A 24752-nucleotide genomic window follows, 5' to 3' on the forward strand; every position below is an offset into this window, starting at 1 on the left:
GGAGGCAGAGGTTGCAGTGAGCTGAGTTCGAGCCGCTACATACCAGCCTGGGTGATGGAGCAAGACCTTGTCTCAAAACAACAACAACAATAACGACAACAACAAGAACAAAAATCACTGTGATTCTTAAAAGTAATAGCAAGAACCACAATTACTTTTGCACCAACCTAAATAATAATTGGTATTACCCAGAGTTGGGCACTGGGCACACAGGGATGCAGAAGTCCTGGGGAGCCAGGAAGAAAGCCAGGGGGTTTAAGTACCAGAATTGATACAGAGCCAGACCAGGGGACTGATCATCTGAGGGCAGGGAGTCAGAGAGAGTGGCCAAGGGCAGGTAGCCTTTTGCACTGGTCTTGGCAGAGCAGCAGGAGCCCATCATTGGCTCCCGCGGGGATGGAGATGACAGTACTGCTGCCCCAGCTCAGAGAGCCGGATGAACTTGCTCTGAGGCGTACAAGAGCTCAGAGAAGTCACAGCAGAGCACTGTGAGGCCACAGGACTGGATGGTGGCCCATGCCTACATCTCTGATGGGAACCTGAGTACGGTTAATTCTGCTAGAGCTTCAGGCAGTCACAACCTGATCAGTGATGGTGCCAAGAGGACAAGGAAAGTGGTGCCAGCCTGGGTCAATGGGTCCCAAAGCTGATCGGTATTACAATCACCTGGGGCATGGGTTTAAAACACAGATTCCCATGCCCTAACCCAAGGACTTTTTCAGGAGGGCTGGAGTGAAGCCCATCCAAGATGCTGCATTTTATTCCCATGGTCCGCAGGTAATTCTGCCACAGGGCATCCAGGGCCATTCTTAGGAACCACTGGCCCAAAGGGCAAATTCTTCCAGGGAGTCCCAAGTCTCTGTTCTTCTACCTCTGTCCTATCAGCCTTTTGAGTAGGGACTTGGAGGAGGTGGAATGTAACTGAGGGTGTTTCTGCATATGGGCAAAAAAATGAAATAGAACATGGAGAAGTAAAAACTAGTGTGAGAGGGTTAAGTCTGGACTCTACTGTATCCAAGCTGTGTGACCTTAGACAAGTGACCTAACCTGTCTGAGTCTTTTTTTTTTTTTTTTTTTTAGACCGAGCCTTGCTCTGTCGCCCAGGCTGGAGTGCAGTGGCGTGATCTTGGCTCACTGCAACCTCTGTCTCCCGGGTTCAAGCAATTCTTATGCCTCAGCCTCCTGAATAGCTGGGATTACAGGCTCCCACCACCACACCCCATTAATTTTGTATTTTTAGTAGAGACAGGGTTTCACTATATTGGCTAGGCTGGTCTCGAACTCCTGACCTCAGATGATCCACCCCCCTCGGCCTCCCAAAGTGCTGGGATTACAGGCGTGAGCCACTGTGCCCAGTCATGTCTGAGTCTTTGTTTCCCCTTGTGTGAGATGGGGCCAACAATATTAACCTGAGCTATTATGAGGGTTAAATAAAAGGATGCCTGCAAAAGGGGCTTAGATCAGGCTTGGCTCTAAGCAAGTGCCTGGTAAGTGGTGCTGCTGCCATTCATGCGATTTTTGTTATTGTCACCAGGAGGACTTTTATATCTGTCCCTAAGTCCCTGCCTGCTGGTTCAACAGAGTGAAAGGCTTAGGGAGGTCTCCTGGGATAGCTGTCCTGGGACTTTGGTCTCTTCCCACCTAGGGCCCTGGGATCCTGCAGCCGTCATGCTCTTGGACTGTGTGTCAGGCAGATCCAAGCATCATCTTGCTGGGGTACACCTTGGTAGGGTTTTGAGTGCTGGGTTGTACAGTAGGATTGCAGGTGAGAGGCCAGAGGGCAGAGGCAGCTAGACCAACCGTAGCCACACCTACTTGGCCCTCACCCTGCCTCTTTCTCTGCAGTGGGGCCGACTTGCTTGCTGTCAACTCGGATGGGAACATGCCATATGACCTCTGCGAGGATGAACCCACCCTGGATGTCATCGAGACCTGCATGGCATACCAGGGTAAGGGAGGGCAGCCTGCTCTGAAGTGAGCATAGCACAGAGTTTCAGAGAGCGTCTCTTAAATCAGTGCAGGCAAACAGATTAGCTACTCCTCGGCCTGCCTTGTGCGCCACGCTCGGTGAATAGGATGGGTCCTCATTCGTATCCTTATCTGTGTGATTATCAAGAGCAGGACATGAGAGGACCCTGGAAAATGTGCTGCACAGAAGGGAGGTATTGATCTCATTTGTGTCACCCACACACGCAAATGGCCGCAGCTGGCCTTGTCTTCATCAGCTGTGACAATTTGATTCAATAAACGTTCACCGTAAAGATATATTTCTATGCGGGACAATAATAAAGTCAAGAACACTGGAGCGTGCCTGCTCTGTGCCAGGCACCACACTGGCTGCCAGGGGCCCAGATAAACAAGATGTGGGCTGTTCTCAACTCACAAATGAGGTTCAGAGAGGAAACAAATGCAGCAGTGAGAGACCTATGTGCCCCCAGCACCCCACAGACAGGCCTCTGAAACTCCACCTCCTTGGAAATATGTCACACACCCCAGATCCTCAGCTGCAGCTGCAGTCCTGCGCTGGCCCTGCCCTTGTGTCCCCCACAGAGCCACAGTAACCGTGATTGAAACTCCTGTTCCCTGCACCCAGCTCTTCCTGTTCATCTCCCATAGAGGTTCTTAACCATTTTTTGTGCCAATCTGGTGACTCTGTGGACCCCTTCTCAGAATAATGTTTTTATTTTTTTGAAATGGAGTCTTGCTGTGTCCCCCAGGCTGGAGTGCAATGGCACAATCTCGGCTCACTGCAACCTGTGCCTCCCAGGTTCAAGTGATTCACTTGCCTCAGCCTCCCAAGTAGCTGGGATTACAGGCGTGCGCCATCATGCCCAGCTAATTTTTGTATTTTTAGTAGAGCAGGGTTTCATCATGTTGGCCAGGCTGGTCTCGAACTCCTGACCTCAGGTGATCTGCCTGCCTCAGCCTCCCAAAGTGTTGAGATTACAGGCATGAGCCCCCACGCCTGGCCAGAATAATGTTTTTAAATGCAGTTATAAAATTATAGGATTATAAAGGAAGCCAATTATATTAAAGCATAACTACCAAAATATTTTTCAATGTGTTAGATAGAAACTTCATTAATTCATTAAACAATAAGATAACAGGATATGAAAATAGCTATAGTATCTATTGGTAACAAAGTCACAAGCACTGCTAGCACTACTGTGGGTTTTGCTTACATTCTAATGGTAGGGAATGCTAAATTTCATTTAAAGCTTAGTCAAAATAAACGTGTGATTTTATTTCCTCCTTTTGTAGACCTCTCCTGAATTCGATCGAAGAGTGCTTGGTCTAATGCATCTTTTTACGGAGCATGTCATCCTCTCCTTAAATACTATTCGTAGCTGTCAGTAACACGCTTTTAAGACAGGAATGGGATTCGGGCTATACAATGTCTCTCTGCGCCCCCTACCTCAACTGACTCAGCTCTCCACTTGAAAGTAATACATTCATTTATTCAGTCGTTCTGCAACTAAAATTGATTGAGCATTGTGCCAGGTGCTACAGACACAACTGTGGTTAAGACGAAGGAAACTAACAGAGACCCTGGTCAGATAGGGTGGTCAGTAGAGGCCAGCTTGGGAGATGATCCAGTCCAGGACCTAAAGAACAAGACAGAGGCAGCCATCTGAGCAGCTGGAGGTGTGTAGCTGGATGGTAGGGACTTTCAGGTAGAAGAACAGCATATGCAAAGCAGCTGACATGAATCCAGTGCCTAGTGGGTGCCAGGCAGGGATGCCCTTGCTCTGTGGGCCAGTGCATGGTGTCTATGCTCATCAGGCCTGAAGACAATGATCTATGGGCATGTCTGCATGCCCCCTTGACTGGCGTACCCTAGGGTACAAGAACCATTCCTCCTCGTCTGCCTTCCCCTCCCCTCTGGGGTCCTAGGCCTGAGGGTGCTAAATAAATCCCCTCTTTCCCACTGCAGGCATCACCCAAGAGAAAATCAATGAGATGCGGGCAGCTCCTGAGCAGCAGATGATTGCGGACATCCACTGCATGATTGCAGCAGGCCAGGACCTGGACTGGATAGATGCCCAGGGTGCCACACTGGTGAGGAGATGGGCCAGTGCCAAAACCAAGACCAGCTAGGTCCAAAGTGGGCCAGCAACTGGTGGGAACCAACCCTGTACCCTTGGGGCCTGTCTGTCACCTTGGACCTCCTCAAGAATCCTTTTGGGCCAGGATTGCCCCTGGATAGGGAGGGTCAGCAGAGCAGGGCTCAGCCTCTTTGAGAACCTGGCCTGTTTCTGGGCTGAACTTGGTGGCTCACACCTGTAGTCCCAGCTACTTGGGAGGCTGAGGGAGGATCACATGCGCCCGGGAATTTGAGTTTGAGCTGTGATTGCACCAGTGCACTCTAGCCTGGGTGACAGAGCAAGACTTTGTCTTTAATAAACGAACAAACAAAAAAGAATCTGGCCACTCTCAAGTGGGGCTTGGAGTTAGGAGCATGGGTGGGAGACCTGGCTCCCACCTGTTCACCACCTGCTCTGTCTCCAAGATACTCCTTCACCCAAGGCTTCAGGTGTCCATCTTAAGCTCCTTATTTCCCTCTCCTCTAATGACCTCCTCCATTAAGGACTGGTGTCACCATTCACCCACTCACCCATGCTTTCTTTCTTTGCACTGTCCATTCCTCTGCCTTAGTGTCTCCTCTGCCATCCTAGCACCCTACTGCCTTGCCTCATCAGCTCCCCTGTTATTACTGCAATAGTCTCTCCTTTGGGTTCCCTGACTTCCATCCATCCATCCATCCAACCATCCATCCATCCATCCATCCATCCATCCATCCATCCATCCATCCAGTCAATACACAGTTATGAGCATCTCCTCTGTGCCACATACTTTACTAGACCCTGGAGACAGAACAATGGGACCTTCTTCTCTCTCAAGTTTGTCTGGTTAACTCCACTCATCCTTGCAGCTCAAGTGTCAATGACTTAGGAAAACCTCCCTGGCCACTCCTCATAGGCTCTCAGAGCACACTGCAGCCTAATATTGGGAGGTCTACTTCTGCAGCCTGTAAATCAAAATTCAGAGCATGGCTGTGGCAGCCTACCCCCCGATTGGGGGGCGGGTGCCCTGTCCCAGGCTTAGGTTCCTGCTGGTCATAAGCACTTAGCAGTCTCGGGATCTCAAGCTCACTAGGCAGGGCTCAGCAGTACCAGGTATCCTCACTACCCCTCAGGCCTGTCCTGGCAGCCTAGGTGTGATAAGTGGGCTTCTTCCACCTGCTTCCTGAGCTCTCACATCTGTTTTGTGCCCATTTCTATTACTTGGGTCCCTGCTTGGATTACCTGCTCAGCCTAGCACTCAAGAATGGGGTCAGGTAGGAGGACTGACTGTTTCTGTCTGAAGTCAAGGTCAGGCTGCACTAGGGCATTACCCACTCTCATTGCAGCTCTACTGGGGCTGTGACTGGATCTTCAAGATACAGGGATCTTCTCTTCCTGGGCTGGGGCTGGTCTCAGGGTGGCCCCACCCCCATGGACCAGGCATATACTAGGTCTCGGGTCTTCCCAGTAAAGTGGAGATCATAGTGCCTTCCTCGTCTTCCTCACAGTGTTGTTGGGAGCATTACATGAGATTCTGTGTGAAAGTGCCTAGCACAGTCTGTAAATTCTCAATATATGTTAGCAATGACCATTATTTTTACTAACAATGCCACTATTCCACTCATACCTTTTAATTTCCAGCCAAGTAGTTAGGTTTGTAATGTCGTACTGCCCAGCAGGTACCATTCTCTACAACTGGCAAGAATCAAACATTTATAAATCAGATAATTATACTAATTTTCACATCATACCCTTGCTTTTTCAAGTTGGAAAACAAAACAAAACAAAAAACAAAGAAACAAAAACCCTCCACTGACCAGAGCTTTAAGCAACCTTCTCCCAGGATGAGGTAGCATCTGACCATCAGGGCTGTGTTCGGAAGGATCACTTCCTGAGGCCATGCCTTCTTTGTCCCACTGATTCTCTGGCCCCAGACCTCAGGTCTGCTGAGGCTCTCTGACTTCCTCCCAGCCAGTCCTCTGCTGGCCGCCTTGGACTCTCACTTCTATCTCTCATCTTGGCTGGACAGTTGATGTCTTTCTGCCTTATTTCCTTCTCCCTCATTCATTCTCATGGTCATCACTTAGGGCTCTCTAAGAATTTGAATCCCTTACTGAGTGTTCATTATGGGCTAAGCACTTTATGTATTTTGGGGGCAGATTGAACAAGCATGACAACTGAGGTCTGCCAGGCAGTGGCCATGACTGAAGGCCTTGAATGGGATCACAGTCCCTTATTGGACGTATTATCTATTGCTGCATGACAAACTACCCCACAATGTAGCATCTTAAAACAATAATAAATATTTATTGTCTCATATGGTTTCTTTGGGTCAGAGAGTTAGGAACAGCTTAACTGGGTGGCTCTGGCTTGGTGGCTGTCATGATACTGCAATCAAGATGTTGCAATATTGTTGAGACTACTGGGGCTGCAGTCTCATCTGAAGGCTTGACTGGTGCTGCAGGATCCACTTCCAAGGTGGCTTACTCACATGGCTGGCAAGTTAGTGCTGGCTGTTGGCAGGAGGCCTCAGTTTCTCACCTCTCCTTGAGGCTTAGGACCTCTCCTTGAGGCTTCTAGAGCATCCTCACAACATAGTGGCTGCCTCCTTCTAGAGTAATTGATCCAAGACAATGTGAAGTAGAAGCAGCAATGCCTTTTATGCTCTAGCCTCAGAAATCACACATCGTCACTCTCTTCACAATATCCTATTTGTTAGAAGTGAGTCACTCAATCTGGCCCACATTCAAGGTGAGAACAGTCGGGCTCCATCTTCTAAAGGAAGGTGTGTCAAATAATTTGTAGACATATTTAAAAATCACCATATTGAACCTCAGAGACCCCTTCTTCAGGGCTCAGTGCATAGTAGGGGCTCAGTAAATGCTGTTGCTTTAACCACATGGATGCTAAGACCAACCACATGGGAGAAGAATTTAGCTCTCTACCTTTCCTTCTAGGTCCATATTTCAGACTTAATAATCCTCTGCAATGTGACTGGTATTTCCATCTCATTCTATTCCATTCTATTGGCCCCAAGGATGCTGTGGGACTTGGGTGGGGGTGAGGGCTAGCCTACCTTCCATGTGGGGCTGATCCCCTAGGGAATGCTTACTTCTTTCCTCTTCTCCAGCTGCACATAGCTGGAGCCAATGGATACCTGAGGGCAGCTGAGCTCCTCCTGGATCATGGAGTGCGTGTGGATGTGAAGGACTGGGATGGCTGGGAGCCCCTGCACGCAGCTGCCTTCTGGGGACAGGTAGTTCTCACCCATAGGGCTGTGGGTGAAGCCGGCACAGGGCTAACCTGCTAACATCAAGTTTTTTGGGCTGGCAATTGGTTTCAAAGAACATAAGACTTTAAGGCTTAAGGTGTTGACTATAGCTCATATGTGGGATATGAAAAGGCCTAGGGAGTTTGCAAAAACATTGGACAAGACAAGTTGTGTTCTTTTTTTTTAATGATTATTATTCTTTTTTTAAATTTTTTGAGCCAGAGTCTTGCTCTGTTGCCCAGGCTGGTGGAGTGCAGTGGCGCAATCTCAGCTCACTGCAACCTCTGTTTCCTGGGTTCAAGCAATTCTCCTGCCTCAGCCTCCTGAGTAGCTGGGATTCCAGGCATGTGCCACCATGCCCAGCTAAATTTTTTGTATTTTTAGTAGAGACGGGGTTTCACTATGTTGGTCAGGCTGGTCTCAAACTCCTGACCTCAGGTGATCTGCCCGCCTCAACCTCCCAAAGTGCTGGGATTACAGGCATGAGCCACCGTGCCCAGCCGACAAGTTGTGTTCTAATAGGATGGTAATCAAATTTGCCAAATAAGAAAATTTCCAGCATTTTTGCTCCCAGTAGTTTCTCCATTTGTTTCCAGACACAAAACTCTGATTGTCACTTATACCTAGTCCCTCCTTAGATACCTGCCAGCTCTAGAGTTACAGCCAACTCTTTCTTCTCCCTCTTCTTGGTGTGGCCCAGGCATGTGGAGGAGGAGCTAAGCTCATTGCATCTGTCTGGATTCCCCCCATGGCTCTAGCATGCAGGCCTTCCCTGGAAATCAACTTTGTCCCACCATTCTTTGAATCACATCCTAAGAGGCCTTGGGCACTCTCTCCACCTCCTAGGCTTTCTGAGCTCTGGGCAGGGGGACACGTGAGCTTCTTCCTGTGTTTCAGATGCAGATGGCAGAGCTATTGGTGTCCCATGGAGCTAGTCTCAGTGCAAGGACATCCATGGATGAGATGCCAATAGGTAAGTCCAGCACAACAGCTGGTGTGCACAAATAGACAGTTATCAATTTTTTGATGGGTAGAGGGAGAATAGATAAATATGTGGTTGTATAGACTGATGGATTGGTGTATAGATAGATAGATGGATTAATTAATGGATGGTAGATGAATGGACAGACGGACAGATGAAGGGATAGATGGATAAATGGATGAATGGATGGATAAGAGGGGTACATGGGTAGATATTATGAGGTATGGTTGACTGGATGGGTGGGTGGGTGGATGGATGGATGAATAGATAGAAGAATAAGTGGATGAGTGGGTAAAGGATGAATCTGAATAGATGGCTCAGTCAGCAGTGGGTAGATAGATGGATGAAGGGGTTAAGTAGAATAGATGGGAGTATGTAGCTTTCTTAGCATCTTTGCATAATTTATTGCTTGGGCTATGTGGGGTACCTGCTTGTTTCCCTCACTACTTCTCCTGTCAGTGAAGACTTGAGGACTCTTCTTGGAAACTATCAAAGAGGAATATGAATCCCTCGGTTATAGCTGGGAACCTTAGGAATTGTGACTGTGCCGAGAACCTGGGTTTCCCATTCTTATAGTCCTCTAAGGTTTGGGTTGCAGCCCAGGAACTTAGGCTGGCATTGTTTTCTTCCCTCCCTGCATGCCCCAAAAGATGCTTGGAGTTTTTATTGGGTTGGGGTGTGGAGCACCCTCTTGGGCCACAGGTCCTGGCCCTGTCACCCACAACAGACTCCTCTGCCCCTTCAGACCTGTGCGAGGAGGAAGAGTTCAAGGTCCTGCTGCTGGAGCTAAAACACAAGCATGACGTGATCATGAAGTCACAGCTGAGGCACAAGTCATCCTTGAGCCGGAGGACATCCAGCGCAGGCAGCCGTGGGTGAGTCCAGGGCAGGGCAGCCAAGGGTCCCCGTGCGTGCTTCTGCCTGTGGCGCCTGGGTGCAGCCTCCAGCACCCACTTTGTCCTCTCAGGAAGGTGGTGCGTCGAGCCAGCCTGTCGGACAGGACCAACCTGTACAGAAAGGAGTATGAGGGAGAGGCCATCCTGTGGCAGCAGCGGAGTGCAGCCGAGGATCAGCGGACCTCCACCTACAACGGGGACATCAGGGAGACCAGGACAGACCAAGAGAATAAGGACCCTGTGAGTGGCCTCGCGCCCTGCCCCAGTATCAGCCACGCAATGGGAGGAGAACAGGGCCCAGCCTAGCCTTGCCTCTTCAAGTGAGAGCCTTCAGAGGGAAGTAGCCAGGCACTGCTCTTAAACTAGCATATCCAGTCTGATGGTGGTGGCTATTGTAGTTAAACCAGCAGTTTCAGTCCGATGCTGGTGGCTGCTGTAGTTAAAGAGGTGATCAGGGAGCGTGTTAGAGGCTGAGCTGGGTGCTTTGGCACACAGGTGGGTCTCCTAACTGACAGGGGTGAGTGTCCGCTGTGTGCCTCGCTGTGCTCCAGCACACCTAGCAGTAGGCTTCCCAGAAGAGAGCTTCAATAGGGTAGTCACCCAGGAACTGAGGGCGCTACAACTTCTTTTTCAGGAAATATAACAAAATATTGAGAATTGTGTTTATCAGAACATGTTTTTTGAAACATGGAGTAGGATCCTAGCAGGACCTCTGAGAAGCCTGCTTCTGTAGCAGCCAATGGTCCTTTAAGCTTTAAGCTGCTTTCCTAAGGGAACACACATTCGTTTCTGGTGGTTGCTTTGAGAAATTATCACAAACTGGATGGCTTAACATGGTGGAAATTTATTCTGTCTCCATTCTGAAGGCCAGAAGTCTAAAATCGAGGTGACACCAGCGTTGGTTCCCTCTGGGGGCTCTCAAGGAGATTCCGTTCCATAGCTCTGTGAGCTTCTGGTGGCTCAGGCATTCTTTGGCTTTTGCTAGCACGATTCTAGTCTCTGCTTCTATCTCCACATGACATTCTTCTTTGTGTGTGTGTGTGTGTGTGTGTGTGTGTGTATTTTCTCTTTTTATTTTTATTTTATTGAATTTTTTTTTTTTTTTTTGAGACAGGGTCTTGCTCTGTCACTCAGGCAGTGGCATGATTATAGATCACTGAAGACTCCAACTCATGGGCTTAAGCGATCCTCCCACCTCAGCCTCCCAAGTGCTGGGACTACAGGCGGGGGCTATCATGCCTGGCTAATTTTTAAATTTCTTATAGAGATGAGGTCTTGCTATGTTGCCCAGGCTGGTCTCAAACTTAGCCTCAAGCAATCCTCCCACCTTGGCTTCCCAAAGTACCGAGATTACAGGTTCGAGCCACTGTACCTAGCCTGTTTTTTCCTCTTATAAGGACACCAGTCATTGGATTGGAGCCCATGCCAATCCAGTATGACCTAATCTTAATTTAATTTATTACACCTGCAAATATCTATTTCCAGATAAAGTCACATTCGGAGGTTCCAGGTAGACATGAATTTTTGAGGGACACTACTTAACCCAGAACCAACACACTCAGCATGGCTGCTTTCTTGCTGAGTGGAGTGAACAAGTTTGGGGCTGGAGTGGAATTGCTGAAGACGAGGGAGAAGCTAACTGTACCAGATGTGGTCTGCCATTTTCGTTCTTCCACCACACCATGAACAGATGAAAACATGCCTAGAGAGTTTAGCTTTGGTGGGATGCAGTTGATTAGCTACCCAGCATGCCCACGTGTCTCAGAGAGACCCTGCTTCCCAGCGTGAACAGTGAGGTCACCTACTGCCTGTCTCACCAGGAGGTGTGAAGGTGCCTGCCCAAGGGGAGGCCACATCAAAGCCACCAGCTGGTGATGGAGAGGGCACATAGGGAAGCTTTGTTCTGCCTGGCCCCTTAGTCTGAGGATTGGTAAGAAAAGAGACGTAGATCAAGATCAAATCACATTTCAGATGTCTCCCAGCTGTGCTTTATTTATTTTTCCTTTGTGATTGTGGTGTAACTTAAGTATGGTAAAGCAGACAAATCTTTTTTTTTTTTTTAAATGATATGAAGCCTTGCTCTGTTACCCAGGCTGGAGTGCAGTGGTGTGATTTCAGCTCACTGCAACCTCTGCCTCACGGGTTCAAGTGATCCTCCTGCCTCAGCCTCCCCAGTAGTTGGGATTACTAGTGCCCACCATGACATGATTTTTGTATTTTTAGTAGAGATGGGGTTTCACCACGTTGACCAGGCTGGTCTTGAAGTTCTGACCTCAAGCAGTCCGCCCACCTGAACCTCCCAAAGTGCTGGACTTACAGGTGTGAGCCACCATGCCTGGCCAAGTAGACAAATCTTAAATGAGATTTTCAACAAACTTTTACAAATGTACACACTCAGATGAATTCATAGAGCATTTTCATCATCCATGTTCTCTCTCTGTCCTTTCCCCCACTCCAAATGTAGCCACTATCTAACTTTGAGTTCTAAAGATTAGTTTTGTATATGCATATGAATAGACACTGTAGTTTGTTTTCTTTTATGTCTGGCTTTTTTAACATCTGTGAGAGTCACCCACGTTGTGGCATATAGCAGTAGTTCTGTTTGTTTTTGGGTTTTTTTGTTTTTTGTTTTTTTGAGACAGGAGTTCACTCTTTTGTCTGGGCTAGAGTGCAGCGGTGTGATCCTAGCTCACTGCAGCCTTGACCTCTTGGGATCAAGTGATCCTCCCACCTCAGCCTCTTGGGTAGCTGGGACTATAGGTATGCACTAACATGCCTGGCTAATTAAAAATATTTTTTTTGGCCGGGTACTGTGGCTCATGCCTGTAATCCCAGACTTTGGAAGGCCAAGGCGGGTAGATCACAAGGTCAGGAGATCGAGACCATCCTAGCCAACATGGTGAAATCCCGTCTCTACTAAAAATACAAAAATTAACTGGGTGTAGTGGTGGGCATGTGTAATCCCAGCTACTCAGGAGGCTGAGGCAGGAGAATTCCTTGAACCCGGGAGGTGGAGGTTGCAGTGAGCCAAGATTGAGCCACCGCACTTCAGCCTGGGGACAGAGTGTGACTTTGTCTCAAAACAAAACACAAAATTTTTTTTAGAGATAGAATCTTGCTATGTTATCCAGGCTGGTCTCAAACGCCTGGGCTCAAGTGATCCTCATGCCCCAGTCTCCCTGGCCTCATTCTGTTTTTTGTTTTGTTTTGTTTTGTTTTTGTTTTTTTGAGATAGAGTCTCGCTCTGTCACCCAGGCTGGAGCATAGTGGCGCGATCTTGGCTCACTGCAAGCTCCGCCTCCCGGGTTCACGCCATTCTTCTGCCTCAGCTTCCCTAGTAGTTGGGACTACAGGCGCCTGCCACCACGTCCAGCTAATGTTTTGTATTTTTAGTAGAGACGGGGTTTCACCGTGTTAGCCAGGATGGTCTCGATCTCCTGACCTCGTGATCCACCCGCCTCAGCCTCCCAAAGTGCTGGGATTACAGGCGTGAGCCAATGCGCCTGGCTGCCTCATTCTTTTTTATTGCTTTCTAGAATTCGGTTGTTTGAATATTAAAATTTACATATCCATTCTCCTTTTTTTTTTTTTTTTTGACAGAGTCTCGCTTTGTCACCCAAGCTAGAGTGCAGTGGCGTGCTCTCAGCTCATTACAACCTCCGCCTTCCAGGTTCAAGCGATTGTCCTGCCTCAGCCTCCTGAGTAGCTGGGAATACAGGTGCGTGCCACCACGCCCGGCTGATTTTTATATTTTTAATAGAGACGAGGTTTCGCCATATTGGCCAGGCTGGTCTTGAATTCCTGACCTCAAATTATCCACCCTCCTCGGCTTCCCAAAGTGTTGGTATTACAGTGAGCCACTGTTCCTGGCCTCCATTCTCCTTTTGGTGGACATTTGGGTTTCTTGTTTCTGGCTACTGTGAATAAAGCTGCTATAAACATTTTTGTGTGTGTCTTTTGGTGGACATAAGCACTATTTTGTGTTGGGAATATACCCAGGAACACAGTGGGAGTCACAGGTAGGCATATGTTTAGCTGTAGTGGATACTACCAAGCAGTTATCCAAGGTGCTTTGTACCTGTCTGCTTTCCCATGGCAGACTGTTTCTTGCCAACTTTTGGTATAGTCAGTCTTTTTTTTTTTTTTTTTTTTTTTTTGATACAGAGTTTCGCTCTTGTTGCCCAGGCTGGAGTGCAATGGCGCCATCTCGGTTCACTGCAATCTCTGCTTCCCGGGTTCAAGTGATTCTCCTACCTCAGCCTCCCAAGTAACTGAGATTACAGGCACCTGCCACCATGCCCAGCTAATTTTTGTGTTTTAGTAGAGATGGGGTTTCACCACGTTAAGGTGGGAATTCTCAAAGCATGGTGCCCGGAGCAGCAACATCAGCACACCTGGGAACTTGTTAGAAATGCAGATTTTGGCTGGGCACAGTGGCTCACACCTGTAACCCCAAAACTGAGGGAGGCTGAGGTGGGAGGATCTCCTGAGCCTAGGAGTTGCTGGACAACCTAGCAAGACCCTATCTCTACCACCCCCACCTAAAAAAAAACAATTAGGTGGGTGTGGTGGTGTGTAGTCTTCGGTCTCATGAGGCTGAGGCAGGAGGATTGCTTGAGTCAAGGAATTCGAGGCTGCAGTGAGCTATGATAGCACCACTGCACTCCAGCCTGGGTGACGGAGTGAGTCCTGGTCTCTAAAAACAAACAAAAAGTAAAAATAAATAAATGTAGATTCTCAGGACCCACCCCAGATGTGGCGATACTGCTGCACATAAGAATTTCAGAACCACTTATTTGAGGAATAATTTGTTCAGCCTGACCCCCAAATCACATTTCTTTCAAGGCTGTGGCTGACTTTGGTTCACTGTTTTTTCTTCTTCTTTTTTTTTTTTTTTCCTCTGAGACAGGGTCTCATTCTGTCGCCCAGGCTGGACTGGAGTGCAGTGGCGTGATCTTGGTTCACTGCAGCGTCTGCCTCCCAGATTCAAGCAATTCTCCCACCTCAGCCTCCTGAGTAGCTAGGACTATAGGCACCCGCTATCATGCCCGGCTAATTTTTGTGTTTTTTGATAGAACACGGAATTTCCCCATGTTGGCCAAGCTGGTCTCGAACTCCTGACCTTAAGTGATCTGCCTGCCTTGGCCTCCCAGAGTGCTGGGATTATAGGCGTGAGCCACTGTGCCCCTTGTTTTTTAATCTAATGTTTAAGAAGTAGTACAGACAGACTAAATCAGAATCTCAGGAGTTGGGACCTCGGCATTGTATATGTTTGTTGTTGGTTTTTGTTTGTTTGTTTGTTTGTTTTGAGATGGAGTCTTGCTCTGTGGTCAGGCTGGAGTGCAGTGACTTGATCTTGGCTCACTGCAGCCTCTGCCTCCCGGGTTCAAGTGATTCTCCTGCCTCAGCCTCCTGAGTAGCTGGGACTACAGGTGCACGCCACCATACCCAGCTAATTTTTGTATTTTTAGTAGAGACAGGGTTTCACCATGCTGGCCAGGATGGTCTCAATCCCTTGACCTCGTGATCCGTCTACCTCGACCTCCCAAAGTGCTGGGATTACAGGCGTGACCATCGAGCCCGGCCATGTGGTTGTTTTTCAAACCTAAAGAGAGACTGTTTTTCAAGTGATTGCAGCAGTAAGTAGATTGCTTCAACCACAGAATTGACAAGGATCTCGGAGGTCAGGGAGAAAGGAGTTCGTTTCCTAGGGAGGAAGACAGAGGCTGCAAGGACTGAGGGTGGGGGGTGGGACGAGCAGGTGGTGTAATTGGACAGTTGACCAGGAATGTGTGTCCCATGGTCAGCCCATTTCCAGAAGGGTCTTCAGGAGAGTTTTTCTGCATTGTAGTGCTTGTTTACCCTCAGGGTGAGTCAAAGTCCAGGATCCTGTGGGGAGGGGAGCAGCTTAACTAAAATTTGGTTAAATCATTTACCGCTGGGCATGTTGGCTCACGCCTGTAATCCCAGCACTTTGAGAGACCCAGGTGGGCAGATCATCTGAGGTCAGGAGTTCGAGACCAGCCTGGCCAGCATGGTGAAACCCTGTTGCTACTAAAAATAGCCAGGTGTGGTGGCAGGTGCCTGAAATCCCAGCTTACTTGGGAGCCTGAGGAAGGAGAATCACTTGAACCTGGGAAGCAGAGGTTTCAGTGAGCCAAGATCGCACCACTGCACTCCAGCCTAGGCAACAGAGTGAGACTCTATCTCAAAAAAAAAAAAAAAAAAAAAAAAATCATTTAGCAAGCATTTAATTTCAGTTGGTAAGTTGACAGTTTAGCTAATCATTGCAGAGAAAAAGAATGAGAATTTGGGGAACTGTGTTTGGGTGGTCCTAGGAAAAGGAGGGGTCATCTGAGCGCTCTGGAAATCCTATGGGGAAGGGTGATTCTGTGCAGTCAGCCATTCCCCAGAACATGAAAGGTGGGGGTTTCGTTTAACCTTCCTGTTTTCCAGTATCTCAGCTCACCATTGCCAAGATGATGTGCCTACCACAAAGGGTGTTCTAGGGTCAGTTGTGTTCTTATCTGCATAGGACTCAGCCCATAATTTGTATCTCATTAAGCATTAGGCAGATAAATATATTTAGAAGTTCCCTGCATCATGAGAAAACCTCTTTCGTCTAACCCACATCCTTCAGGCCGGAGTTAATTCCTCTTCCTTCAGTGCTCTGATTTCTGACACTGGAGATGGATATAGGTGGGTTTTGTTTTGTTTTGTTCAGACGGGGTCTCATTCTGTCACTCAGGCTAGACTGCAGTGGTGCAAATATGGCTCACTGCAGCCTCAACCTCCTGGGCTCAAGTGATCCTCCTGCCCAGCCTCCCATGTAACTGGGACCACAGGCACGCACCACCATGCCCAGCTAATTTTTAAATTTTTTTGTAGCGATGAGGTCTCACTATGTTGCCTAGGCTGGTCTCCAACTCTCAGGCTGGCGCCATTCTCCCACCTCAGCCTCCCAAAGTGCTGGGATTACAGGCATGAGCCACTGCACCCAGCAGGGATTTTTTCTTTTTAAACGAATAGATTTTTTTTTTTTTTTTGAGCAGTTTTAGAGCTCTAGAAAAATGAGTGGAAAGTACAGATATTTCCCATATACACCCCCCTCCACCCTGGTTTCCCCTGTTATTAACAACTCGCATTAGTGTGGTACATATGTTATCACCAATGAGCCAATATTGATACTTTATTGTGAACTAAAGCCCATAGTTTACGTCAGGTTTGCTCTTTGTGCTGTACCTCCTGTGGATTTTGACAAATGCTTAATGTCATGTGTCCATCATGATAGGGTCACACAGAATGCTCTCGCCAATTGGTTTAAGCAGTTATATTAGACGGCTGAGATTGCGAACAACTGGTTAAAGAGACCAAGTCTGTCCCACTAAACAGCCCCGGTATTCTACTTATGCTTCCTCCCCAAACCCTAGCAACCACTGATCTTCTACTGTTTCCATAGTCTTGCTTTTCCAAAATGGTATATACTCGGAATTATATAATATGTGATGTTTTCAGATTGGTGTTGTATATGGTTTTTTTTTTTTTTTTGAGATGGAGTCTCACTCTGTTGCCCAGGCTGGAGCGCAGTGATACAATCTTGGCTCACTGCTACCTCTGCCTCCTGCTTCAAACAATTATCCTGCCTCAGCCTCCTGAGTAACTGGGATTAGAGGCATGCATCACTGCACCTGTCTAATTTTTGTATTTTTCTTTTAGTAGAGACAAGGTTTCACCATGTTGGTCAGGCAGGTCTTGAACTCCTGACCTCAAGTGATCCATCCACAGCCTCCCAAAGTGCTGGGATTATAAGCGTGAGCCACTGCGCTTGGCCTGTACATGTTTTTAACGGTCTAGATGATGCCAATGTGCATCCAAGATGGGATCAGTGTCTCAGATCTTTGCCACTCTAAACATCAGCAGGAAATTCTTAGAAGTGCCAAATTTCAGGCCCCAACCCTGACCTATTGAATCAGAATACAGATTTTAACAATATCCCTAGGCAACTCACATACACATCGAAGTTTGAGAAGCACTGACTAGGACCACCAAGAAACGGTCTCCCCATGACATGGCATCAGTCTGCCTGCATAGTTCAGAAGGAGCATTAAAAAAAAAAAAAAAAAGTGGATTCGGTGGCTCATGCCTGTAATCCCAGTGTTTTGGGAGGTTGAGGTGAGAGGATCACTTGAGACCAGGAATTCAAGACCAGCCTGTGCAACGTAGTGAGGCCCTGACTCTAAAAGAAGAAAGAGAAGAAATACACACTCATAAATGGAAACTTACTATGGAAAGTGTTCTTTGCCTTATCACATATTACCATATATATGTTATTATATATGTTGTTATATATATGTGTTATTATATATATGTTAGAAAACTAGATTATATATATATCTTCGACATCTTTCCATGCCAGCTCATGGCGACTTCGTTCATTCTTTTCACAAGCTACAGAGCATTCCAGTAGAAGTACTGGCCACAATTTCCTGCTTGCTTAATGATGACTTTCAGGCTTTGCACTAATGAGAGAGAAAATCTGGGAAATAGGCTTGCTAGTGCAAAGTATACAATCTTTTCTAAAAAATTATTATCATTATTATTATTATTTTTTACTGAAGAGCTGGGGAGAGAAGAAAGGAAAAAAAGAAAAAAAATTTCACTGAAGGATGATGCAAAATTGTCCATCAAAGAGACTGTAGCAATTTACATTCTCACTCATTTCCCTATACCCCTGCCAACACTGAGTAATAACACACTTTAAACATATTTGTCAATGTGATATCTAAAAGTGATATTTTATTGTTTTAATTTTTATATTATTAACGATGTGTGAGGATGAATACTTTTTTCCAATGCCATGTATATCTATATATTTTGCTGTGGGCTGCATATTAGTATCCTCTGCCTACTATTTTTTTGGGGTAGGTAGGCTTTTTTTTTTTTTTTTTTTTTTTTCAGACGGAATCTCGCTCTGTTGCCCAGGCTGGAGTGCAGTGGTGAGATCTCGGCTCAATGCAAGCTCTGCCTCCCAGGTTCATGCCATTCTCCTGCCTCAGCCTCCCGAGTAGCTGGGACCACAGACACCCGTCACCACACCCGGCTAATTTTTTGTATTTTTAGTAGAGACGGGGTTTCACTGTGTTAGCCAGGATGGTCTTGATCTCCTGACCTCGTGATCCACCCACCTCAGCCTCCCAAAGTGCTGGGATTACAGGCATGAGCCACCACACCTGGCCTGGGTAGGTAGTCTTTTAAAAATTGACTTTTGGCTGGGCGCGGTGGCTCATGCCTGCAATCTCTGCAGTTTGGGAAGCTGAGGAGTGTGGATCACTTGAGGTCAGGAGTTCAAGATCAGCCTGGCCAGCATGGTGAAACCCGGTCTCTACAAAAATACGAAAATTAGCTGGGTGTGGTGGTGTGCACCTGTAATCCCAGCTACTTGGGAGGCTGAGGTGGGAGAATTGCTTGAATGCGGGAGGCAGAGGTTGTGGTGAGCGGAGAGCCACTGCCCCACTCTAGCCTAAGAGACAGAGCAAGACTCCGTTTCAAAAAAAAAAAAAAAAACAAAACTTTTAAGAGTATTTTTTCCTTTCGAAATTTCTTCTCTTTTCTGTCGTACATGTTGAAAATATTTTTCTAGTTTCTTAGTGTGTCTTTTGACCTTGTTCCTTGTTCATGGTGATTTTTGCTGTGCTTTAAATGTTATTGTCGCTTGTATCTATTTTTTAGTTTATAGTTTTTAGGAAGCAGTTACTTTTCAAACTCTTGTTATCCAAGGATTATTGGGTATACAGGGTCCCTGGGTAAGAATCTTTGTGAGATACGCTTCAAATACAGAGGAAGGATTACAAGTGACTGAAAAACCCAGCTAAAATGGACTTACACACAAAGAATTTATTGGCTTGTGCAACTGAAAAGTCTGGGCCTGGAAGGATCCTGGGCTTCAAATGTGTCACTAGGATGCAGTCTCTCTTAGTTTTCCTTCATGTCAGCTTCACTTGCAAGCAGACCCTTCAACATAATATCTCCCCAGCCCTCAGCTGACATCATTCTTACTACCCACAGTTCCTACAGAAACTTCTCTTTCCCAGTTGTTCTCGCAGAAGTCCCAGGGTTGCTTCACTGAAGCAATTTCAGTTAAGAACTCATCCCTGGGCCAATCCCGGTAGTGAAATATGTTGACTGGCTAGGCCTTAGGTCATGATCCAGGCCCTGGAGCAAGACCAGGGGTCAGTCAGCTCTACAAAAATTCATAGATTGGGGGTTCCCCAAAGGACAACCCTGGCCCCAATACCCAGAGAGGGAAAACAGATAGGGGAAAGGTCTAAAGAATAATGCCCTCAGCAGAGAGACAGGTGGATAGTAGGTTCAGATCTTCCAGCCAGCTGGTAATGTTGTCCTTCTCACTCGCAGAACCCCAGGCTGGAGAAGCCAGTGCTACTCTCCGAATTTCCTACCAAGATCCCACGAGGTGAACTGGACATGCCTGTTGAGAATGGCCTCCGGGCTCCGGTCAGTGCCTACCAGTATGCACTGGCCAATGGGGATGTCTGGAAGGTGCATGAGGTGCCCGACTACAGCATGGCCTATGGCAACCCTGGCGTGGCCGACGCCACCCCGCCCTGGAGCAGCTACAAGGAGAGCCCTCAGACGCTTCTGGAGCTGAAGCGGCAGCGGGCTGCAGCCAAGCTGCTCAGCCACCCCTTCCTTAGCACCCACCTGGGCAGCAGCATGGCCAGGACGGGCGAGAGTAGCAGTGAAGGCAAGGCCCCCTTGATCGGAGGCAGAACTTCACCGTACAGCAGCAATGGGACCTCGGTATATTACACGGTCACCAGCGGAGATCCCCCACTTTTAAAGTTCAAGGCCCCCATAGAGGAGATGGAGGAGAAGGTGCATGGCTGCTGCCGTATCTCCTAGTCTTCATGTGATGGCGGAGGGAGATGCCTGGAGAGGGGCTCCTGGAATCCAGGCCAGCCCGACAGCCCTGGCTGGGGAGGTGTCAGAGGGCAGTTGGGGAGAGGTGGGCTCTGCTTTTCAGAGAAACTCAGACCCCAGCCCTCACCTGGCTGCCCATAGCATCCCATGTCCCATGTCCCATGGTTCTGCTTCCTGCTGCATCGTCTGCCATCTGACACAAGGCCCGTCATGGCCTCCTGGCTCACTCTGCTGTCTGATCTTGGGAGGGTGGGCTTGAGATCCCAGCTCTATTCTTGGTATAAAGGCTTCTCCGGATCAGTACGTGCATGTCACCTCAACACACACATACACACACACACACACACACACACACACAGACACACACGCACACACAAGCTCGATCAGTGTGTGTAGGAATGACATACCTGGGCTCAGGGGAAGTAAGGGGGCTTAGAATGTATGGGGTATTCCCAAAAGGATGGAAATTAAGACTCAGAGTCTCATTACCACTGCCAATGTGGCTTTAGCAGGGGAGGGGACCTGCTAAGCTGAGACCCATAGTCCTGCTCAGAGTCATCCCAAGGTCTGGGCCACCAGCCACACCTGACAGGAGCGAGAAGTCCTCGCTGTGTTCAGAGGGAGCCAGGAACCTACATGGGTAGATGAGATGGACACAGACCTGCTCCCCGCAGCCTTGTTGAGAGCCACACTTCTACCCATGCCAGGAGTCAGCTGTATGACCATCCAGGGGTAAAGGAGGAAAACCAGGCGATTCCATTTCTGGAATCAACCAAATCATGTTTTCCTCTTGGATGGAAGTGTCAAAGGGTGTGGGAGGGGGACAAGGTCAGTATTTACAAAAGCATATCTGATTTAAAAAATTCCTGTAGTCTGTAAAACTCCTAGAGGGAGGGAGGTAACTGAATTCACTTCTTCTTGCGGATCGTATCACGGTCACTGGGTTTTACTGGCTGGTGCTGGAAAAATGAAACTAAGCGAGGAGCTTCCATTGGAATGCTTTTCCAGCCAGAGAGGCCAGTTAATTTTAAAAAACAGTCGCCAGTTAACAGTGACACAGCCCAGCACCCTTGGGTCTTTGTGAATATCCAGACTGTTTCAGCCCAGCCCATCTCAGCCAGCCCTCCTCAGACTGAGCTGTCAGAGCAAGCAATTAGGGGCCAGCCTACCTCCACCTCCCAGCCCCTTCCACCCCATCAGTCATGTGTGTGGAGTCAGTGCTCAGGATCCCGGGCCCAGCTTTTGCTTTTCTGGGGATGCTTGGTGAGGCAGATTTGCCAGTCAGCCCTTTTGAGTTCCTGCCTGGCCCAGGGGCTCCCAGCCTGCACTTGCAGGAGTGGTGATGTCCCAAATCTGCGAATCCAGGGTGCACGTGGTCAATATCCCGTCCTGCATTCAGGAGAGCCGTGGTAGGGCTGGAGTTGGGTCTTGCCCAGCTCTGCAGTTTCATAGTCCCAGCCTTCCTGATGCTGGGGAGGGAGGACTGTGAATGGCTGTTCTCCCCTCACTGCTGATTCTCCCAGGACCCCCTTTGGAGTTGCCCATGGCACGGGCACTACCCACAGCCTCAGCCAGAACCTTTTGGTGCAACCAACAAGCTGCAGGTTGTCCCCTGCTCTGTGCGCCTTTTATTTGTCCTTAAACTACCTCCTTAGAGCTCTGAAGGGGTCCCCTAGGTCCAGGTTTTAATCTGGGGAACAGATCTGGGTTCTTTTTAACCCACTTCTTTCTCAGTCTATGAGAAACTTTCCCTGAGGGGCACCTGGGCTAGGGGCTTGGGGCTGGAAGACCATCCCCGCCTTGTGCCACAACTTTTGTCATGGGATCTGCTTTTTGTCATTCTTCATTCTTAGCCCGCTACTGTGGCCCCCATGGCCCTATAACCCAGAGAGGAAGCTGGACTTCAGGGAGCCTGAGTGATGCTTTCCCAGGAGCAGAGCGACTGGACCAGAGAGTAGAGGGCCTGTGGGAGTGACTGCGCCCTTGGTGGCTGCTGGAAGGGGAGAGATTCTCAGCATCAGGCCACCTCCACCCCAGTGCCAGGATAGATGTATTCTAGAGTAGAGGTGGAGGCGGCCCAGGAGGCTGAAGACAGGTGCACAGATGCTTCCCACGTCCCTGCCATCTGGGGTAGGCTCTTCAACATCTCAGGCTGTGGCTGGAACAGGACAGGATGATGTAAAACACAAGTACCATTGGCTGTAAAACAGTATGAGCCCAGACTGACGCTGAAATCCCTCATGAGCTGACCTTAGCTACAAGGTAGGGAGTTCTGAGGGAAGCCACGTGCTCCTCAGGAGAGAGCTGGGCAGGTTTTCCGATCTTTTTGCTCAGGGGCCAAACACTGAAGGCATGTGCTGCCCAACCCACTGAGCGCCTGAGGCCATTCCCTCCTTTTCCGCATGCCTCCTGCCTCCTGGGCCATTCCTCTCCACCCAGAAGCCTGGGAATCCCAGCTGATTCCCTGACAGGAGCTGACTTCACACACAGGTGCCTCTCAGGCATTGGCTCATGTATTCAGCCAGGGATAAACCATCCCCTCTTGGGGCTTTAAGTCCCTGGGGAGCTTTCCCTGTAGGTCTTCTGAGTGTTGAGAGACAAGTTGGAGACCAACCTCCAATGAATGAGCCGCCGTCATTCATTAATTCACTCACTAATTTACTGAGTAGCTGCAACATGCCAGCCACTATTAGGTTCTGCGGATAAAGGAGGAATAAGACAGAGTCAAGAGAACTGTTCTTTGTGGTTTCTGCCCCTTGGGGATCACAGGCATCAGCAGTCCCATTCAAGTCTCCTGAGGCAAAGTGTCTGCATCTTGGTGCAGCGACCCTTTGCTTTTCAGCTCCCAGAATCCTTAGAGTCTGAATTCCTTTAGCTGGGAACAGCTGTCATGGCCACCCCTGGATAACATTTGCCACCAGTTATAGATGCTGGGTCTCGGGTTCCAGGCAGACATCATCCAGCTCCATCTGGAACTTTCAGTGATAGCTGCCTTCAGCCAGCATCTTTGGGGGACTCTATAATATCAGCTTGAGATTAGTGTCTAGAAGACTGTTCTGCAATTTGCTGCCAAATGCATCTCAGGTTTTTAAAGTCGTTGTTTCTTGCTCATGGTAGCTCATTTATTACATAGTCCTCTCACCCCACTAATGGATAATGGGAGGAAAAGTTGCTGCTTCCTTCAGCATCAAAGCCTTTCCCCGGGAATCCGCCTCCCTCCATGGCAGGGGTGGATTCGGGAGCTGGGAGAAACCAGGCAAAGTCAACCAGATGCCTAGCTCCTGCTGAGACCCAGGTCCTGTGGCAGCTCCTCATTAGATTAAAGGAGACCACTTCCAAAGCAGGTGCTGCATGGCTCACCATCATATGCCCCAAACAATTGAAAGTTGGCGGCTATTACCAGACTGTGGGTTTCTGGTGAGTAGCTTAGGGAAGCCAAATAAACTCTAGGCCCAGAGCTACTGAAGACTTCAGGATAGAATTCTCCATCAAATACGCAGCATAAGTAAAACTGCTCTGCACTGTTTGATCCATTTCCAAGGGGCTTAGAAAAGTTAACAAGGGTGTGTCCCCTGTCCTGCCCCACCGGTTTGCTGGCTTTGTAGTAACATGAGACCATTGTGGTTGTTGCTGTCAGATACCTTTTCATCCTGAGCTCTCTCACCTACCTGCTCTCTCTTCTAGAGCAGGATACTGGGGTACTTTCAAGAAGGGTGCTCCTTTCAAGATGCCCAGAAAGACTGTATTTAACTCTTGCTATTTGTAACTTGGGGATGGTCTCCCCTGCCCCAGGGCACATAAGAGCAAAGGGTCCAATGGTCAGTGGATGACTCTGCAAAAGTGACCCCCTGTGCCAGAAGCTATAGGCCTCTCCCCGACAGGACTCTCTTGTTGGCCAGAGGGCCCGCTTCCCATGGGCATTGCAAGTGCCACCGTGCGGGGCCTGGCTCTGCACACCCAGGAAAAGTCTGCAGACCCCCAGCCCTCCGCAATAATTCACCAGACCAGAAGCCACTGATGTACAGAGAACACTTTAAAAAATGTATTTTATGTGAAAAAAAAGTTAAAACTCTGTATACTGTATCAGCAGCTTTGTGTAAAAATGGCAATCAAGAGAGTCTAATATATTTAAAACTTTTTTTAAAAAAATCTTCGCGGATCTTTGATATCGTATTGAAGTAACTTCCAGGTAGCCCCTCGCCACACGGCACCAGTGGGCCTCGGGTCCAAAACCGTGGTTCAGCCACATCCCAAAGGGGGCACATGTCCCTGGAGTTGCTTCCAGATGCCAAGGCCTGTGACGGAATTCGCTGTTAAGAGTTTTTAATTAAAATTATTAAATTCCTTTTAATAACACCTGCTAGTGTGAGTGGTTATTGCTGTGAGCTCACTTGAACAGTGCTGACTTGAATTCACAAGGAGGAGGTTTCTGGAATAGAGGGTGGGTGAGGGCTTCTAGTCTCTTCCCCCTTACCCCACAGAGGGCTTTCCCATGAGGCCCCTGAAGTAGAGGGAGCTCTGGGGGCTCAGACCTGGAGCAGATGTCTCTCCAGACTGGGAGATGGTGAAAACTGATGAATTCAAGAAAAGATTGGTGGTTG

General features: G+C 48.3%; 1 protein-coding gene across 2 annotated transcripts in view; it reads left to right on the forward strand.

Moving 5' to 3' along the window:
- Window positions 1–24507, forward strand: part of PPP1R16B (protein phosphatase 1 regulatory subunit 16B) — a 119337-nt gene extending 94830 nt beyond the window's left edge. The window contains exons 5-11 of one of the 2 annotated variants that reach the window (XM_023227941.2): window positions 1846–1949; window positions 3935–4059; window positions 7195–7320; window positions 8233–8308; window positions 9063–9192; window positions 9285–9453; window positions 19627–24507. In XM_023227941.2, the coding sequence (XP_023083709.1) occupies window positions 1846–1949; window positions 3935–4059; window positions 7195–7320; window positions 8233–8308; window positions 9063–9192; window positions 9285–9453; window positions 19627–20133 (1237 nt within the window). In that variant the 3' untranslated portion in view covers window positions 20134–24507. The remainder of the gene's footprint in view (window positions 1–1845; window positions 1950–3934; window positions 4060–7194; window positions 7321–8232; window positions 8309–9062; window positions 9193–9284; window positions 9454–19626) is intronic. The other variant, XM_023227942.2, reaches the window with a different exon arrangement.
- The last annotated feature ends 245 nt before the right edge of the window (window positions 24508–24752 follow it).

The sequence above is a fragment of the Piliocolobus tephrosceles genome, chromosome 20, assembly GCF_002776525.5.
Source record: "Piliocolobus tephrosceles isolate RC106 chromosome 20, ASM277652v3, whole genome shotgun sequence".
In the NCBI taxonomy this organism is placed as follows: domain Eukaryota; kingdom Metazoa; phylum Chordata; class Mammalia; order Primates; family Cercopithecidae; genus Piliocolobus; species Piliocolobus tephrosceles.